At 40.7% G+C, this 21,485-nt stretch overlaps 1 protein-coding gene across 1 annotated transcript in view; it reads left to right on the plus strand.

The window, feature by feature from the left end:
* LOC124271036 (protein crumbs-like) overlaps positions 1 to 21,485 on the plus strand; it is a 113,005-nt gene that overhangs the window by 60,209 nt on the left and 31,311 nt on the right. Inside the window, 5 exon segments of the mRNA XM_046706094.1 lie at positions 1,578 to 1,911; positions 6,490 to 6,499; positions 7,266 to 7,503; positions 20,801 to 21,025; positions 21,028 to 21,141. Of these exon segments, the coding sequence (XP_046562050.1) occupies positions 1,578 to 1,911; positions 6,490 to 6,499; positions 7,266 to 7,503; positions 20,801 to 21,025; positions 21,028 to 21,141 (921 nt within the window).

Here is a 21,485-nt window from a genome sequence, read left to right on the forward strand (position 1 = left end):
TCCGTTCCCATCGTGGGGAACTCTTACAGACAGCATGCTGTAGGATCAGGCACACATCCATCCATCCCATCAGCAGCATGCTGTAGGATCAGGCACACATCCATCCGTTCCCATGCGTGGGGAACTCTTACACACAGCATGCTCAGGATCAGGCACACATCCATCCGCTCCCATCGTGGGGAACTCTTACAGACAGCATGCAGTAGGATCAGGCACACATCCATCCGCTCCCATCGTGGGGAACTCTTACAGACAGCATGCATGTGTAGGACCAGGCACACATCCATCCGTTCCCATCGTGGGGAACTCTTACAGACAGCATGCTGTAGGATCAGGCACACATCCATCCGTTCCCATCGTGGGGAACTCTTACAGACAGCATGGTGTAGGACCAGGCACACATCCATCCGTTCCCATCGTGGGGAACTCTTACACACAGCATGCTGTAGGATCAGGCACACATCCATCCGTTCCCATCGTGGGGAACTCTTACACACAGCATGCTGTAGGATCAGGCACACATCCATCCGTTCCCATCGTGGGGAACTCTTACAGACAGCATGCTGTAGGATCAGGCACACATCCATCCGTTCCCATCGTGGGGAACTCTTACAGACAGCATGCTGTAGGATCAGGCACACATCCATCCGTTCCCATCATGGGGAACTCTTACACACAGCATGCAGTAGGATCAGGCACACAACCATCCGATCCCATCGTGGGGAACTCGTACACACAGCATGCTGTAGGATCAGGCACACATCCATCCGATCCCATCATGGGGAACTCTTACAGACAGCATGGTGTAGGATCAGGCACACATCCATCCGTTCCCATCGTGGGGAACTCTTACAGACAGCATGCTGTAGGATCAGGCACACATCCATCCATTCCCATCGTGGGGAACTCTTACAGACAGCATGCAGTAGGATCAGGCACACATCCATCCATTCCCACCATTGCCAAAATACAAAGAGACTAAGCATCCTTGGTTGAAAGTTCATTTTGAATGATCCAAGTGTATATTGTTTAGGGGTGGGTATTGCAGAGAATTTTATATTGCGATATATTGCGATGCGGAAGCATATATTGCAATATGTATTGCAATATATTGCAAGGATTATTTTTTTAACAAAAACTACTTATAATCGAGTTAATGCTTGATTATAAAGCAAAAACACAACAAAATCACTATGATTGATTAACCTTTTATAAAAACTTTTAATCATGACAAAATAAAAATGTAAGTAACATTTGGCACTAATGAAACAGGGAAAAGAACAATTAAAAAAACGGAAATATCCGAAGATTTCCGAGTGTTATGAAGTTTTCCGAATGCATGTCAAAATACCGGTTTTCGATCAGCGTATCGCAATACGTATTGTTTTCATGTCTGAACTGGTAAATACCGGTAAACCGGTTATATTGCGCAGCCCTAATATTGTTGAGAGAAATTTCACCTGAGAGACAAATTCAGTCTGACAAAAAGGTTGGATGCATTTGCACCTCCAACCGCAATAAGCACCTCTTTCACTGCTACATACAATCTGTTCTTAGTTTTGTTTGTTTTGTTCCAGGGTCGAACTGCCAGAGCAACATAGATGACTGTAAATCTGGCTCCTGTCAAAATGGTGGCACATGCTTGGACGAAGTCAACGCCTTCCGCTGCCAATGTCCAAGCGGGTACACCGGATCTGTGTGTGAGAGTGAGATCAACGAATGTCAGTACGGGTTCTGCCAAAATGGCGCCACCTGCACGGATGCTTTCAACGACTACACCTGCACATGCTCAGGTGGATGGACAGGGAAGAACTGTAGTACGGACATCGACGAATGTGCAACATCACCGTGTGCTAATGGTGCAACGTGCATCAACCTCGTCAACCAGTATCGGTGTGCTTGTGCAGCAGGGTAGGTGGTCTGAGTGCCATGTTGGAGTCAATATCATTGTGTCAGCTGACATCTAAAAGACTTGTTTTTTCCTGCTAAAAATGTTCCCTTGGGAAACCTATGAAACTTTGATCTTCAAAAATGAAACACTGTCAATTTCATTGCTTTCATTTAATGTCTCAGATGTAATGATGCAGACAGTTGTGTAGCAAGTAGCATCTGTCCCAGCTGGAGACCCAACTGAATCCTATGTGGGTATGACGGATACCCTTTGATCAGGACAGTTGTGTTCCCAGTGAAATTTGTCACCATAAATTGAATTTCCGAATGAACAGTTAATTATTTATTGAGGAATATGAATTTTAGTCAGAAACAGGATTTGACGTCAACAGTTTTACTACTAGACCAGTGGACTAGTGGGTCTTAATATTTACTAGTTGGAAGACAAAACAAGGTTATTTTTGTTATCAGCAGGTTTATGGTGCACACTAGAACAACAAACTATATTAAACACAAAACTATGTGATAATAGTAATAATATACCGTGATTTTCCAGAAAGCCGCCCACTCAATAAATCGCCCATGGGCGCTTATTTTAGGTGGGCGATTATATGGGGTTAAAACTTCTTTTATCATTACTGCTATTTAGAAATAAAATTCACAGTAAACTTCTGTATTTATGTGAAAATGCAAGCTTACATTTATAATGTCCAGATAAACCACGAAAGAAGCAAAAGCTATGGCAATTCTTTTTCCATTATGACATGTCATAACATGCCCGTGCCTTTTTCCTTTATATTTTCATTTTTACGTAATCAGAAAATTATTATAAAAAAGATTTTTAAATAAATGTATTGTCGCCTATTTCCCGAGTAGCTTTCTGCTCGGTAACATGACAACAACGGAAAATACCCCCACTTTTGAAGCTTCCTATGAATAACATGCGAGGCGAATCGTTTGATGTCGGGTATTGCTCGAAAGCTCTGAACATCAACAATATCACTGTACCCTTGTCGAGAGTATTTTCACAGTTGTATGAAGCGATTTTATTGGATAAAGATTGGTTTCTAATGACGCTTTTTCGCCACAGCCTGCTATAAGGGTACTATTTATATTGCGTATATATCCATGTCAGTGACATGCTCAAAGCGCACAAAAAGAGTTCTAGAGTTACTATATTCAAGAGTGTCAGAGAAGAGAGATTATTGGGAGTCACTGATGAAAAGCTAAGTTGTAGAGGTATGTCTAGTCTGTCTAGTCTGTCTCACAGTCCCTGAACCACATTAATTTCCCTACTGCCAAGCCCTCTCTGCAGTGCTAAATCACTAAATAAAGCAAGTCTAGATTTGCTCAGGTTCAGGAATCTCTGGTCTCCCTAGGGCTCCTTTTCAATATAAATGGGCTTGTTTGTTACTATCAAAATTATATATATTTAGAGACTAAGCCTTAGTCTAAGGTATGTCTTGAGTTGGCTCCTGAACTAGGAGAGATCTGTACAGATAATTGTTGTTTCTCTTGTCCATTATGAATACTGTACCACGTTTATCATTAAAGAATAGCTTTTATGGTCTTTTTACACTTAAATAAGTCTCTGTAATACTCACTGTGATAGATGTAAATATGTACGTGAAGTGTCGAGCTTACCTGACACAATTTTAACTATAGTCCGTTTGGCTCAAAAGCGGACCGATGAATTGCAATGTAACTCGAAAACTAATAAACATAAAATACTCAATGAAACGCTGATCATAATCAAAACATCATACCCACTCTGAGTTTTTTGCAGAATTTTTGTCCTAAAAATAAAAAAGTTGTTTAACAATCTATCATTAAAATATTGACACAGTTCACTATTTGTTATGAGGGAGGAGTGCAGAGAAAGGGACAGCCAGGTGTTCGAGAACGGCTGGAGATGGCACTGCACAGGTTAATAAATAAATAACTTTGTCTGTGAACATGCTTCCTGAACACCTGCTTGTCACAACAAAGACCTGGGTTTGATTCCCCACATGGGTATAATGTGTGAAGCCCATGTCTGGTGTCCCCCGCCGTGATATTGCTGGAATATTGCTAAAAACTGCGTAACACTATACTCACTCACTCCCATTCACTGGGTGACAATTTTTTTTAAAAAAGATTAAATATACGGAAGTGTTTTCCATAAATGATTCATGACCTGATCAGATTTGAACTTAAAATGCCACTCAAAGATTTCATCCGTCTATCATGAACAAACAGTAGCACGATTAAGCTTACTTGGCATACCATAGTCTCCCAGACTTAACAGTTCTCCATCAATCGGAGATGAACTAACTCAATCACTGCTCTGGGAGACCCAGCAACTGCTCACCCCTATAATCTGATTTGTGCCACTTGAAAGTTTTGGGTTTTTAAAAAAAAAAAATCAATAATTCTTTTCAACGTGAATAATTTGTAGAAAGTCCTTCATGTTATTGATTTTCTTTGTTTGGGTTCTAATTCAATTAGTCTGTTTCAGGATGTAGATTTTTTATACTGTTGACTTCGGGCCATCAAAACAGAGATCTCTCACACAAAGAGACAGGGTTGTGATGAGGTTAGAATGGAACATGAAGGGCGTCATGATTCATTTTCATCAATTGGCAAATAAGGGATAAATTTGCTTTAAACTTTTGTTTGGTATTTTAAAGGTGCAGAATTGAAGTTCATATTTTTTCTATAGTCACCATATTTTATTTGTATGAGAATCATTGATGTTGAATACAATTTCAGTCTGTAACTTTAACCACTTGTCTGAGAGCCAAGTCTACAAAAATTTGGTTTGGTCTAAATATCAGCTTAAAAAAGCTCATATAATAACTCTAAGTATAACTGAAATAATGCGCAAAGGCAAGATTGGGCTAGTAGTCACAAATATTTTGGCACAGACTGCAAGTTTCCCTTTTACCCCACATTGTGAGGTATCCGGCACTCATAACACAGGTATGGGCTATATATAGATCCAGATGATGGAGGTTGTTTTTTTTCTATCCTGTATTATTGTATCAGAATCCTAGTGGATGTGGAAAGACAATTGCAGTCCGTGAATTTACCCACTTGTCTGAAGCACTAGTCTTTGAAAATTCTTGTACCGGTAGGTTTAATTGGTAAGCTCAGCAATTAATAGTACACAGACTCGAGTAATAACATAAATGTGACTTAAAGAAACAATTAATATTTCATATGATAACACTAAACTCTCCTGAAATGATTCTAAGAGCGAATTTTTGGACTACGGTCTCAAGCCTTTCTTGACACAAACTCACACTGAAAGAAACACAGGCACTCCAACACAGGTTTGGGCTATAAACAGATCCTGATTATTTTTATGAATCTGGTAAAGGACCTGTCGCAATATATTACAGTGGGAATCCTGAAGTTTCTTATTTTTCTCTCAGAGATTTATTGTTGCTTGGAGGGGTGGTTAGGTAGCCTAGTGGTTAAAGTATTTGCTTGTGACACGCCGAAAACCTGGGTTTGATTCCCCTCATAGGTACAATGTGTGAAGCCCATTTGTGGTGTCCCCTGCCGTGATATTGCTGGAATATTGCTAAAGTGGCGTAAAACTAAACTCACTCACTCACTATTGTTGCTTGGAACTTAAAGGAATTCCTTGTGCACTTAGAATGATTTATTGACCATTGATACTGTAGTGGTTAACTGGAAGGAATATAGAGAATAAAGTCTGAATATCCAAAATTGTCGTATGAAGGATATAAAGACATAATTATTCATTTGTTAGTTGTTATTATTAAGCTTTGATCCTGTTCTTTAAGGCTGGGTAATTCAGGCTTGTGCTGATTTACAATAAGGAGGTATTCCGTCAGATTCTGTGTTCCATGGAATCTCCATTGTCTTCAAGGCAGGATCTATAGGGGCTCAGTTGAATGTTGTTTTATTCCAGGAAATGGGCTTTTTGATTGGCTGAAACATTTAAAAATGTCAATGATGAATTGATTGGATTATTCATGGTTTTATAGTACAAATAATAGGAGAAAAAGCTGGAAAAATTGATGATGCAGAGAAAAGTTTAAATGTCATTCCATTGTTAGATTCCAATGGCAGGTCGACCACATGACATCGAGGTGATATGAGAAAATCAATATCAGAACCATCGGATGCGAATTGAGTGCTGTCAAACAATATTTTCTTTTTTCAAACTGATTTTTAAACTTTTTTAAAATCTGGGAACAATGCATTAAATGTTACATGGTCTGTAGTTCGAGACTGAATGTCAATAAAATTATTTAATGAAATATATACATGTATATGACAAAAACTGTTTTAATTCTGCCTTCTACAAACATGCAGATAAACCCCATAAAAATGGTAATATGCAAGACTGATAAACAATTTCTTATTTACAGCAAACATGACAACATATTCATATAGCTTTTTGAGGAGCAATTAACTGAAACAAATTTACTGAAAATTACAGATAACTTATTCATATTTCAGTGTTGATCAGTATGTTTCTTTATTTGAGTGTGTCATTGAGTATTTTATGCATGAACATTTGAAACCTCACTTAATGCCAGTGCTTAAAATGTTCAGGTATCAAATGCTCAATAATACATGCAGTTGTGAGAACGTATAATGTTAATCTAGATCTACATGCATGATTTGCAACTGATTATAGTACCTAATAACGTTCTAATTAAAAGAAGTATATCTTTTGAAATCAGCATATGTACTTCCCATCAAAAGTTTAGACTCACTTAAAGCACTCACTATATGTTATGTACATATATTTGGTTACATCAAAGATTGATTTCTCCACAAACTTGGGGGAACCATCTGTAAACCTTTTGCAGTTGAATTGCATGAGGATCATGCATCAAATTGCTGCAAAGCATGTGCAAATATTGTGCATGTGAACAGCTGCGTTTTGGTCTGAAGTTTTGTCATGAATTCGCCAATTGTCACTGATTTTTATCATTTTTTGAACTCATGACAATTATCTTTACAACGTTATGAATTTGTTTTACAATACATCAGTTCATGTGTTAACAATACCTTTAAACAGTATGGAATATTTTGCAAAATTTAGTTTAGAACACGTTATGAATTTGTTTTACAATACATCAGTTCATGTGTTAACAATACCTTTAAACAGTATGGAATATTTTGCAAAATTTAGTTTAGAACACGTTATGAATTTGTTTTACAATACATCAGTTCATGTGTTAACAATACCTTTAAACAGTATGGAATATTTTGCAAAATTTAGTTTAGAACAGTTGTCTGAAGTAAGTGGCTATATTTACACTAGTGAGTCTAAACTTTTGATGGGAAGTATATATCTGTAAAAAAAACATGTTATAATTCATTTTAATACTCTGCCTTCTTCTTGACAGGTACACAGGTCTTACCTTGCGCGGAGGATATTGACGAGTGTGAGAGGGGCACCGTGTGTGAACGGTGGTACCTGTGTAGATGCTGTCAATGACTATACCTGTACATGCCCCCCTGCCTGGACAGGTAACAGGTGTGATGTGGAGGTTAACGAGTGTGATTCCACACCTTGTCGGAACAATGCTACCTGTGTGGATCAGATTGGATTTTACCGATGTACCTGTGTTGCTGGATATACAGGTAGGTTATAGTACACAATGTAATAGTTGGAAGGGAAACACAGGGGCTCAGCCATCTAAGGCACCACAGGTGGTGGTGGAGTGGAAGGACAGCTTGAACCAGAAATACCGCCTCCGTGGTGTAGTGGTTAGAGCGCCCGCACGGAGAGAGGAAGGTTGTGGGTTCGATCCCTGGCCGCGACATACCAAGACGTTAAAATATGGCACTTATTGGTCCCTGCCTGGCGCTCAGCATTAATGGGTACAACAAGGACTGGTCGGCTCGGAGTCAGTATAATGTGTCTGAGTGGGGTATTCATGCTTCACTGCGGCATGGTATCTCAGTGGGCTAGCACTATAAAACCAGCTTAAGTCTGGGCTAGTACAAGCAGCCACACGTACACATGCATGCATGTGGTCATATGAGCGAAATGTTCTTAAGTGCGACGTTAAACCCAATTTTCACCTCACCTTGAACCAGAAATAGGGTAAATATGCGCCCGAAGACACCACATTTCACATGCAGAGTTGCGTCCCTTGGGCTTGCCAGTAGCCTATAATCAAGGTTTTGAATCCTGGTTTTCCCACTGTGGCCCACTGTGGGTTTCACCAACTGAAATGTTGTAACTGGTGTACGCTTCAAAGCAGTGTTAACCAACACTCACTCACTAACAGAAGGAAGGATATGGGGGAGGCATATGGCCAGACATAGGTCAAGGTTACTGTTGCATCATGGGATAATATTTATGTCTTCAAGATGTATTTCCCTGATAGCAAATAAGAATTGATAATAAGCCTATTGACCTGCTTTGTGAGTGAGTGAGTGTAGTTGGAATGATTGTCCAGTGGCTACAGGGGAGACTGCTTGTCTAGACAGTCCAGTGACTGTCCAATAGAGTTTGTCTAGCCGGTCCAGGGGCTGCAGGGGAGACTGCTTGTCTAGACAGTCCAGTGACTGTCCAATAGAGTTTGTCTAGCCGGTCCAGGGGCTACAGGGGAGACTGCTTGTCTAGACAGTCCAGTGACTGTCCAATAGAGTTTGTCTAGCCGGTCCAGGGGCTACAGGGGAGACTGCTTGTCTAGACAGTCCAGTGACTGTCCAATAGAGTTTGTCTAGCCGGTCCAGGGGCTGCAGGGGAGACTGCTTGTCTAGACAGTCCAGTGACTGTCCAATAGAGTTTGTCTAGCTGGTCCAGGGGCTGCAGGGAGACTGCTTGTCTAGACAGTCCAGTGACTGTCCAATAGAGTTTGTCTAGCCGGTCCAGGGGCTGCAGGGGAGACTGCTTGTCTAGACAGTCCAGTGACTGTCCAATAGAGTTTGTCTAGCCAGGGGGTCCAGTCCAGGGCTGTCCAGGGGAGACTGCTTGTCTAGACAGTCCAGTGACTGTCCAATAGAGTTTGTCTAGCCGGTCCAGGGGCTGCAGGGGAGACTGCTTGTCCTAGACAGTCCAGTGACTGTCCAATAGAGTTTGTCTAGACAGTCCAGTCCAGGGGCTCCAGGGCTACAGGGAGACTGCTTGTCTAGACAGTCCAGTGACTGTCCAATAGAGTTTGTCTAGCCGGTCCAGAGACTGTCCAATAGAGTTTGTCTAGCCGGTCCAGGGGCTACAGGGGAGACTGCTTGTCTAGACAGTCCAGTGACTGTCCAATAGAGTTTGTCTAGCTGGTCCAGGGGCTACAGGGGAGACTGCTTGTCTAGACAGTCCAGTGACTGTCCAATAGAGTTTGTCTAGCTGCTTGTCTAGACAGGTCCAGGGGCTGCAGGGGAGACTGCTTGTCTAGACAGTCCAGTGACTGTCCAATAGAGTTTGTCTAGCCGGTCCAGGGGCTACAGGGGAGACTGCTTGTCTAGACAGTCCAGTGACTGTCCAATAGAGTTTGTCTAGCCGGTCCAGGGGCTACAGGGGAGACTGCTTGTCTAGACAGTCCAGTGACTGTCCAATAGAGTTTGTCTAGCCGGTCCAGGGGCTACAGGGGAGACTGCTTGTCTAGACAGTCCAGTGACTGTCCAATAGAGTTTGTCTAGCTGGTCCAGGGGCTACAGGGGAGACTGCTTGTCTAGACAGTCCAGTGACTGTCCAATAGAGTTTGTCTAGCCGGTCCAGGGGCTACAGGGGAGACTGCTTGTCTAGACAGTCCAGTGACTGTCCAATAGAGTTTGTCTAGCCTGGTCCAGGGGCTGCAGGGGAGACTGCTTGTCTAGACAGTCCAGTGACTGTCCAATAGAGTTTGTCTAGCCGGTCCAGGGGCTACAGGGGAGACTGCTTGTCTAGACAGTCCAGTGACTGTCCAATAGAGTTTGTCTAGCCGGTCCAGGGGCTACAACATCAGTTAATGGTCAGGAAGAAGGGAGGTGAGGACTCTGTGAGGGAAACACAGGGAGGTGAGGACTCTGTGAGGGAAATAGCCTATTACTGTGTGCTGCGGGCCACGCTGACCTCTGATGACCTTGGTATTGACCACAATACCGCATCAAGTCTGTCCATGGCTGGACTTCATTTCACAAAGCAATCATTATGCTACGACTGCCACAACTCCCATAGTTTGACATACACTTACAGTATGCACAATTTAATGAAATGGGGTCTTGGTTCACCAGACTCTGTGGTCTCCTGGAAGACTTCACCCCTAATTTTCTCATCCTTATTTAGTTTCATACATCAACAGAGCCTAAATATTACATCCAATCAAAGGAGGTAATATAGGAATAGACTGTAAAGTCTGTCTATACGCTTGACAGATGCTAATTAAGTCACAGTTGCCTAACTGGCTAGAAATAAATATCTCTTCTACTTCACTTAGCTTTGAGTGAGAGAGTGAGTGAGTGGATTTCTTAGTAAGACCAGACCAATTTTATATCTTGTTTTACGGATCCACCAGTCATATTTTTTCAAGAATAAGAAAAATAAAAAATAAATGTCAATAAATAAAATCCTAATGTTTTCATAGGCCAGATATGTAAAGATACAAGAATTTTTTTTAGATTGGTCCATATATCATATACACTTCATTAATTGCCAAAATTAAATTACTTTTAGTATTTAAATGGAATAGTACTTTGGTGATATTTTTTTTTTACTTTCTGCCTTTAGGTTGTCTGAGGACAAAAATCCATAAAACAAGAAATAAAACTGGTCTGGCCTAAGTGAGCATTTAACATTTTCATCTGCAATATTTCAGCTATTGCCCTTGTCCTTCCAGATATATGGGACATTTGTGTTGTAAATCTAAATATGTTGATGATGTATGTAATTGTTTTTGATGACTGACTGACTGACTGAATTTCAATAAAAAAAAAAGGATTTTGCAATAGGAAAAAGAGGCACCACTGCATGTAAATATTACTTGAGGAGCTCTGCTTTTAAATATAACAGGAGGAGCTCTGTAATCATGTTCATTAAAATACACCTCATTATATCTTGAGGATGATACAGCTAATCATCCCAGCGTTCTTGCCTCCTATTGTCCACAGAGAATGCCTAAGGCTTCTCCTGTCTTGTCCTGCTATAACCTGAGGGTGATATCTATAGTCTTCACTTCTCTTGTAGAATACTTGTGTGTATATAACATCATCAGCTTCATATTAGAAGTAGGTGGGTCGGGAAGATGTCGTCCTGAGTAGATGTTGCAACATCAGCTATTGGTGTAATGATGTTAATCTGTCACCCTCTTCAAGCCAGGCGTTCTGTTTTTCTTCATCAAATACAAATGGTGGCCTATTCAGGCACGTATCACAAAGCTTAAACTGAAGTTTTTGGGTTTGTTTTAGGGCTGCGCAATATAACCGGTTTACCGGTATTTACCGGTTCAGACATGAAAACGATACGTATTGCGATACGCTGATCGAAAACCGGTATTTTGACTTGCATTCGGAAAACTTTGTAACACTCGGAAATCTTCGGATATGTCCTTGTTTCATTTGTGCCAAATATTATTCACATTTTTATTTGATCATGATTAAAAGTTGTTATTAAAGCTTAATCAAGCCTAGTGAATTTGTTGTGTTTCTGCTCTATAAATCAAGAAGTAACTCGATTATAAGTAGTTTTTTGTTTAAAAATACTTCATGCAATATATTGCAATACATATCGCAATATATGCTGTTCGCATCGCAATATATCGCAATATGAAAATTCTCTGCAATACCCACCCCTAGTTTGTTTGTTGTTTAACTCTGCACTCAGAAATGTTCTATCTACATGTTGGTGGCCTGTAATCGAGTCTGGACCAGACAATCCAGTGATTGACAACATTAGGATCGATCTACGCAATTGGGGTACAATGACTAGTGTCAACTAAGTCAGCGAGCCTGACTATCTGATCCTGTTGTTTGTGCTTCTTGTGATAAGCATGGGTTGCTGAAGACCAATTCTGACTTGAATCTTTAAGGGTAGATCATGTATTCAACAACATCATGCTAAAACTCTACTGTGTATTCCTGGGAAGGATAGGTCTCCATTACCCATGTGTTTTACATCAACTACCTCACCTAGCACTGACCTAAACGCCCAAATCTTAGCAAGTATACCCGTGAAGATCTGGGTTAGATCGGAGGCGACAAACAGGATCGGGTGGTCAGGCTTGCTGACTGGGTTGACACATGTCATCATATCCCAATTGCGTAGATCGATGCTCATGCTGTTGATCACTGGATTGTATGGTCCAGACTCGATTATTTACAGACCACCACCAAAAAGCTGGAATATTGCTGAGTGCAGCGTAAAACTTAACTCACTCACTCACCCAGCACTCACCTACAAACTCACCCAACATACCACCCAACACACTTGCCGACTTAACAGATTCACTCACATATATGTAGTACATGTCCATTTCACATGACAAAATATGTCATTTCCAAATGGTTCTCAGTGATAATTGAAATACCCCTAACGAGTTGTGACATTTTATCCATTTAGTCAGCAAACGTTCACCAGGACTGTATGGGAGTCCCAGATAAATCTCCGCTAATGGCCAGCCTTTCTGTTAACCCTCTCCCAGCCACGCAGGCACTCACTGGAGCTAGCATGGGTAAAATCTATGGAAAAGTATTTGTAAATGTTTCAATGTACAGTAGTGAAGTAATGATTTGTAGCTTACCTTAAATATTTACTAACCACAGTGTGCGAAATAGTTTCCAAATTTTGCTACCAAGTGGGGCTAGCTATGCCTGAAAGTTACTAGCCCACAAAATAATTCACTAGTCTGAAATTTGAATGTTTCATCATTAAGCTGCTAATATGATGATCCTTTTTATCAGGCTATAATCTTACATGATTTAGAGTGTATTATAACTTAACAAGTCGGAGAGAGTGATATATTTACCAAATGACCCAATGAAAATTTACTAGCCAGGCGGGCCAGTGACTGGAGATTTACTTGTCCCGACTGGATTTTCACTAGCCACAGTCTAGCGGGCCAGTGGCTATTTCGCACACTGGTTATAGGAAGATAGTTTAAGTCAAACATTGTTGTGTGAAATTTTGATGTTTCAAACTTGAGGTTGTTTGGAAGTTAAAGTTTGGATCATGCATATTCTTTCATTTTAATAATTCCTTAAGATATAATTCTGATTTTGTTCAAGGCCAAGTTAAGTTTTAAGTCAGCTTGTAATCCAGAAGTGTAAAAAGTGAGCTTGTTTTTAGGTTTGTTTTTCTATAGGTTTGATATTATATAAGTGTAGACTAATGATATTTGCTATTGATTCAATTAACTGTTATGTCATTATCGCCAATAATGAGTGAGTGAGTGAGTGAGTTTAGTTTTACATCGCGTTTAGCAATATTCCAGCAATATCATGGCAGGGAACACCAGAAATGGGCTTCACACATTGTACCCAAGTGGGGAATCGAACCCGGCTTTTCGTCGTGATGAGCGAATGCTTTAACAACTACGCTACCCCATCGCCCCCATCAATAATGGACATTTATTTCATTTCCTCATTCCTGTGTGTCTCTTGAAACGTTTATGATATTCATTCTCCATGCCGAATGGTAAACATGTGCCAAGTTCAATTTTGGTTCTCCAAGCCGAATGGTAAATGTGTGCTATGTTCATTTTTGGTTCTCCAAGCCGAATGGTAAATGTGTGCTATGTTCATTTTTGGTTTTCCAAGCCAAATGGTAAATATATGCCAAGTTCAATTTTGGTTTTCCAAGCCAAATGGTAAATATATGCCAAGTTCAATTTTTGGTTCTCCATGGTAAATGTGTGCCAAGTTCATTGTATTGAACCTTGGATCACTCAAAATATTTATGTAGGTGCCTTCACCTTTGACACAACTCTGACACAACTTTGACTTTATTTCAAACACTGCTCAGATCAGAGTTCCTCTCTGTCTTGAGAGAGTTTTGTCAGCCACAAGGATAATGACCAGATATTGACCAGACCCGAACATGGTGGGGAGGTCACTGTCCAGGTCCCGACTGATTTGGTTTAAACAATTAACGAAGATACCCAACACGAGCCATGCAGGCGGACTCTCAATCAATGTCTTCGAGATGAGTTCATCACAACTCTCCAGCCTGGCAGTGAAGCTTTAAACTTGGGTTAACCCTTTTGGCATTGTGAACAGGCCGCGGAGTGGTCAGTCTTGAACAGATATGGTGTGGCCTGTCACTCAGCGGTCAGTCTGTGTGATTGGTAGCATGGATACACAATTTAGATTACTGAAAGCAGTTTAACCCTTTTAACTGCAATGATAATCGATAAGTGTTGATGTGTTCCTTTAACAGAATTAACCCTATGGGAGGTGAAGCTGAAGGGTTTACATTGTTTATACATGTACTATATAACTATTACCTATTAATTTTAATCCCTTTCTGAGGGCCAGGATAATGTATTATCCTTTTGAAATGAATGTTGAACATGAAATCTTGTAAATATGAGTGAAATCTGTTTTTCTTCATATTTTCATTTTTATCTCAGAAGATTTTGAAAAGAATCAACTCCAAATAAACCTTTAAATGTTTTTTAATTGTCCAAGAACATTTATAAAACAAGTGAATTGAAATGGTCTGAACCCATTTCTACCCACGAAGATCTAGGTTAGAATTGATCTTCAGCAACCATGCTTAGCGTAGGAGGCAACTAACGGGATCGGGTAGTCAGGCTTGCTGTCTTGTTTACATGTGGTCGTATCCCAATTGTGTAAATCGATGCTCATGCTGTTGATCACTGGAATATTGCTGAATATGGTGTTAGACAACAATCAATGAATCAACTGAACCCATTTCATTATGAAATATTAATTCCCTACCTGAAACATTCATTAGTTAAACCAGGGTGAACCTATTTAAGTTAAGAGAAATATATTTCATAGATATTTCCGTGTCATAACTTCGCTGACACGTGTGTGTGTAGGATGACAATTATTTGTAGCAACATTAGGGGGGCAGCTCTGTACATTGACTTGTGCCATGTTTAGACCATGGATTCGCCCTTTATCTGAAAGAAAAGCATTGATTCATAATGTTCGTAGAGATTTGTGACCCTATATGGGCCTTTCTCGAAAGGGTTTTGTCATTGACTGACATTCTAATCAGTGTGGCAAGGCAGTTTAAACTTGAAACTGTCTGGTTGTGCTGGGTCTGACAGTAAGGAGCTCGGGTGTGATGAGACAAGACACTCATGGCCGTCTGTGAGAGCACAGTGATGTTGTCTGGAGCTGGTGCTGGTTCAGCTTTAGGAAGGTGGCACATGTCCACACCAATTAACGTCTTGTGACAGTTGTCTGTAGCAGCTGAGTAGGAAACATTGTTGCTGCTATTTCTTTGCTAGTTCACAGGATGTGGGCGTCTGACTGAACCACATATGTATACTACCCAACAAAAGTTTAGACTCACTTAAAGCACTTACTATATGTTATGTATATATACATTGTTACATCGAAGATGAATTTCTCCACTAACTTGGGGGATCTAACTGCAAACCTTATGCTGATACACGGGGGATCATGCATCAAATTGCTGAAAGCATGTGCAAATATCGTGCATGTGAACAGCTTTGGTGTAAAGTTTTGTTAAGAATTCGTCAATTTTCACTGAGTTTCATCATATATTGAACTCATGACAATAATCTTTTCAACATTACGAATTTGTTTTACAATACATCAGTTCATGTGTAAACAGCACCTTTAAACAGTAGGGAATATTTTGCAAAATCTAGTTCAGAACAGTTGACTGAAGTAAGTGGCTACATTTACACTAGTGAGTCTAAACTTTTGATGGGTAGTATAGTTCATCCATTATCCATTGCTTCAACATTATGGTATAGTGCTCTGCAGAGTTCTGTCCCTTTGGTGCACCAGAACCCTATGGTCATGGGTTTGAATCCCGGTTAACTCTGTGATGTGATGTAGAAGGATGGTCTCAGAGTAGTAATTTGTGTTTGCCAACCTTGAATTTTCCTGCTGATGATAGCATATATATTTATTTTTTGAAAAGTTAAGTTGTCTTGTCTGGTGAAATGAGCATATGGGTCCATACAACATTAAACCTCCTCCAGACTTTTTAGTCATTCAGGAGATCCTTCTGGTGTAAGTGTTCCATTTAAGTTTGTCAATAAAATTTTGTCAGCAACATGCCTGACAGACGGCCGCCACATAGCTGGAATATTGCTGAGTGCGGCATTAAACAACAAACAACCAGCCTTTGGGATTACCTTCTACATTTAACTGACAGAATGATTCTGTGAAGGCCAAACTACAACTTAAAACATATATTGCTTCCAAGAATGACAAGCAGAAAGTGCATTTGGTTGGAATTGTGAAATATTTATGAAGGTCACCAGGAAATATGACAACAATACATGTGCTACTTCTTCCCTTGTGTTGTCACGGCTGAGAGTGCATTAGATGTTCCAGCCAATTATTTGTTATCTGGAGCTGTCTGTATAATTTGTTCATGAGTCGGAGGTGTTTCTCTGCTCTATGGGCTAGCATCACCCAATGGACGACACCGATGGTGCAGCTGGTCATCAGACGAAGACAAATCCTATTCCCTTTCCACGATAATGAGAAGATTATTATGAAAGTGTAAAAGGACCCTTGAGAGTCTGAAATGTTGTTGAATCGATGCATTAAAACTCCCAGGAGTCAGGAGTGGGAATGAAGAGTCAGGCCAGGAGACTTTTGAGTTTTGTGTCACAATCGTCGCCATGACCCATGGTGACAACATATGTATTTGAAACTTTCGTAGGTTTACACACTCACAACATCACACTGTAATGAATTCTTTTAGCCAAGTATTATATGTGTGTGTTACTCATGAGTAGTGTGAAGCCCATTTCTGGTGTCCCCCGCTGTGATGTTGCTGAAATATTGCTAAAAGCTGCGTAAAACCAAACGCTTTAACCACTAGGCTATCCCACTGCCCCGATACTGCGAAGAATCAGGTAAAGGTGTTATTGTCAGATTTAGGGGCGGTGGGGTAGCCTAGTGGTTAAAGTGTTGGCTCGTCACGCCAAAGACCCGGGTTCGAATCCCCACATGGGTACAAAGTGTGAAGCCCATTTCTGGTGTCCCCCGCCGTGATGTTGCTGGAATATTGCTAAAAGTGGCGTAAAACCAAACTCAGTCAGTCAGTCAGTATTGTCAGATTTGACAGCAACTGTTAGTCACCTATGTTATACTTTCATCAGTCTACATTTTCCAGATGTCAGATTGACACAGGACATCAAAGAAATCAGCAATTCCATCAGGGGACACCAGAAAAGGGTTTTGCATATTGTACCCATATTTGGAATCAAACCCAGGTTTCCATATAATGTTGAACACTTAAACCTCTAGGCCACCCCAGTAGTAGTGGTAAATGAATTCATTAATTTTGTTCATCAGTACAGAACAATTCCATTCCCTGCAGTCATACATTCCTAACAGCTTTAAAATCTTCGTACAAGAAAAAGTTTCACCAACTTTCTTTGCAGAAGTTTCAAACAAAAAAATACCCTGTTTTTAAATTGGATGTCTGAATCTTCAAGACTAAAATATGCACTTTCCTAGCGGAGTCTCTGTGGAATATTTCCCCCAACATAGACACAGCACATATTCATGTAAAAATGTCAAGATGTTTTCAGCTGAAAAACACCACTCCAGATAAGTGTTCAGCTGTAGGAGGAAACATGATTATACCGATTGTCATGAGTAGCCGCAGTGGTCGGGGAAAAACACAAGTTCACCAACAGGCTCAGGTGTCTCAACAAAAAATGAAATAGCTGATAATGTCAAATGCAAAACATGGATTGAGTTTCTGGAGGATCCATGTCTTGAGTGTCATGTGACCTTCTGTCATTGGTGATGTGATAAAGATGGCCTGTCCCAGAGAACAGGATCTTAGAAACCAGGGCCTAGATTTTCGAAGCTCTCTTAGCGCTAAGATAGTCGTAAGTGCCATTCATTCACATTAACTTACGACTATCTTAGCGCTAAGAGAGCTTCGAAAATCTAGGCTCATATTCTCTGGATTGAGTTTCATCCAAGGACTGTCTCAGAGTTGTGTCCAAGGAACTTATGTTTGGTGGCCTTGAGTTTTCCTGCTGATGACATTCCCCGGCCGCGTCTTACCAAAAGACGTTAAAATATGGTACTTGTTGGTCCCTGCCTGGTGTTCGGCATTAATGGGTACAACAAGGACTGGTCGGCTCGGAGTCAGTATAATGTGTCTGAGTTGGGTATTCATGCTTCACTGCGGCATGGTATCTCAGTGAGCTAGCACTATAAAACCAGCTTCAGTCTGGGCTAGTACAAGCAGCCGCACTTACACATACACACGCATGCAGGTCGTCATATGAGCGAAATATTCTCAAGCACGACGTTAAACCCAATTTCACCTCACGTCACCTGCTGATGATAGCATGTATTATTTCAAAAATTAAGTTGTGCTGTCTGATGAAATGGACATATAACCATACAACTTTAAATCTCCTTCACTATTTTTGTCATCCAGAAGCTCCTTCTAGCTGTAAGTGCTAGATGGTGGAAGGCGGCTGGTTTTCATAAGTAGCATCTGCTGGACAGAAAAAAATGGAATGTTCAGGCGCACTACTTAAACGATCAAAGAAAGTGCTTTCTCAAAAGATGTTACTTCTTGTTTTTTAAGCATGATAGTTTAGAAAGTTCCAAGGTTGAATTGTACGTAGGTGGAATTCAGACTTGTGGGGCTCAGATCTTTGGTGGGAATGATAGACCCTCGGTAGATCTGTCAGATCAATTGGTAGCAGTGACAGACCCTTGGTGGGAATGACAGATCCTGGGCAGGATTGATGGATCCTTGGTGGGAATGACAGATCCTTGGTGGGAATGACAGATCCTTGATGGGAATGACAGAGCCTTGATGGGAATGACAGATCCTTGATGGGAATGACAGATCCTTGATGGGAATGACAGATCCATGACAGATCCTTGATGGGAATGACAGATCCTTGATGGGAATGACAGATCCTTGGTGTGAATGACAGACCCCTGGTGGGACTGACAGGTCCTTGGTGTGAATGACAGACCATAGGCAGAACTGACAGATCCTTGGTGGGAATGACAGACCATAGGCAGAACTGACAGATCCTTGATGGGAATGACAGATCCTTGATGGGAATGACAGATCCTTGATGGGAATGACAGACCATAGGCAGGACTGACAGATCCTTGGTGTGAATGACAGACCCCTGGTGGGACTGACAGGTCCTTGGTGTGAATGACAGACCCTGGGTAGGACTGACAGATCCTTGATATGTCTGACAGACCCTGGGTAGATTACTGACAGATTCATGGTGGGTCTGACAGACCCTGGGTAGGACTGACAGACCTTGGGTAAGATTGACAGATCCTTGGTGGGAATGACAGATCCACCTATACCGCTATGAAAATAGGATGTATTAAACGCTGTTTATATGTACACTTAAAATAATTGCAATATATATATATTCAAGTTCCTGTTTTAAGAGACAGTGGAGCAGTTGTGTGGTTAAGACATTACCTCCTCAAGCTGAAGGTCTGAGTTTGATTCCAGCAAGGATACAGTGTAAGAAGACGATATTTGGCATCCCTTGGTTGTCTTGATAGACAATAATGTGTTGAGTGGTGCAGTGGATAGTGTACTTCCTGGAAATAAAGCAAGGTCTGCTCACCTCGGAGTCAGTATAATCTGTGTATAAGATGTGTATCCATGTATTGTGTGGAATGGTATCTCACTGGGCTGGGACTATTAAACAGACAGATGTCTGAATTAACACAAGAGACCAGACACAAGTATATATGCTCCTCTGCACTAAAACTGCATGGTGTACCGCAATACGCTTTTCAAACGATATGCGTTGTAATATCTTTTGTGAGAACCTGTATATTAGGTAAAGAACATGTATAAAGTTTTTGTGATCATATTTATGGTTTAAATTAAAATCTACATAGACGTCGACTTTATTCATAACAGATGTTTTCCTTCATCATTTAATGACAAAAGGGCGGTGGGGTAGTCTAGTGGTTAAAGCGTTGGCTCGTCACACCGAACACCCGGGTTCGAATCCCCACATGGGTGCAATGAGTGAAGCCCATTTCTGGTGTCCCCCGCCGTGATATTGCTGGAATATTGCTAAAAGCGGCGTAAAACCAAACTCAGTCAGTCAGTTAATGACAAAATGGCATACTGTCATAGATCTACTATAAATTGTATAAACAAAGAAAGTAAAATTCTTGACTATGCAACCTTATTTGAGACTGCTGTTATCAGAACCATAACATATGTTTAGGGACTTAGAAAGTAGACAACAGGATCGACATACACAATAAGTGTCACTTGCTGCCAAACACATAAGTTCTCAATATATCGCAATACGCAATATGGGTACCTGAATCGCAATATATTGCAGTGCAATTTATTTGCCAATACACAGTCCTACTTTGCACAGAAATGAACTAATCTTAAAACTGAATATGTCAGATAGCAAATCTTAGGATATTTAATATCTTGTCCCTTCATTTCATCTTAAAGCAGTATATAAACTCACTCACTCACTTGGTGTGTGGTTTAGCTATATGGTTAACGTGTTTGCTAATCACACTGTATACCCGGGTTCGATTCCCCACATGGGTACAGTGTGTGAAGCCCATTTCTGGTGTCTCCCACAATTATTTATTGGAATATTGCTAAAAGAGGCATACAACCATACTCACTCACTCATGTTTGAATATTTGAAAGACATTTCTCATGAATGAGTGAGTGAGTGAGTTTAGTTTTATGCTGCACTCAGCAATATTCCAGCTATATGGCGGCGTTCTGTAAATAATCGAATCTGGACCAGACTTTCTCATGAATGAAAACTATTTTCAGGATCTGACTGCGAGGCCGACATAGACGACTGTCAGGTGGCGCCATGTCAGAATGGTGGCACTTGTCAAGATGGCGTCAACAGCTTCACCTGTGTCTGTGCTCGAGGCTTCACAGGTGGGACATGTTCAGTGGACATCGACGACTGTCTGCCTGGCCTGTGTTTGTTTGGGTCTACCTGCGTGGACATGGTCAACGGCTACACCTGTATGTGTGCGGCTGGATACACGGAAGATCATGTGACCGCGATATTGATGAATGTGCGTCTGGACCCTGCCGCAATGGAGCCACGTGTGTGGATGGACGAGCTTCATACACCTGCCAATGTCCTTTGGGCTTTACAGGTAGGAGAACGTCAAAATGTAATTTGTGCGAGGGACCAGATCATAGACATATCCTCTGATGTTAGAGTTATATTGATTTTAAAAAAGTCATATTTATATCGAAATTAACCCTGATTTCACTGTTTTAACCCAAAAATAGTTTATTGATGTCAACAAGGTTTAAAGTCTTAACATATTTTTTCAAAGAATATACTAGTAAACAAATGTTCTATTTTTTACATTCTATGTAGTACCTCCATCCCTATCTGTAATCCATGACTTTGGTTTTGTGCTAATCATAATCAATTCTAATTAGGTTGTCTTTAATAGCTTAAAGTTTTTGCAAAGACTTGATTATTAATTTT

Source organism: Haliotis rubra, unplaced genomic scaffold (genome assembly GCF_003918875.1).
Source record: "Haliotis rubra isolate DU_JTF1 unplaced genomic scaffold, ASM391887v1 Scf157, whole genome shotgun sequence".
Taxonomy (NCBI): Eukaryota; Metazoa; Mollusca; class Gastropoda; order Lepetellida; family Haliotidae; genus Haliotis; species Haliotis rubra.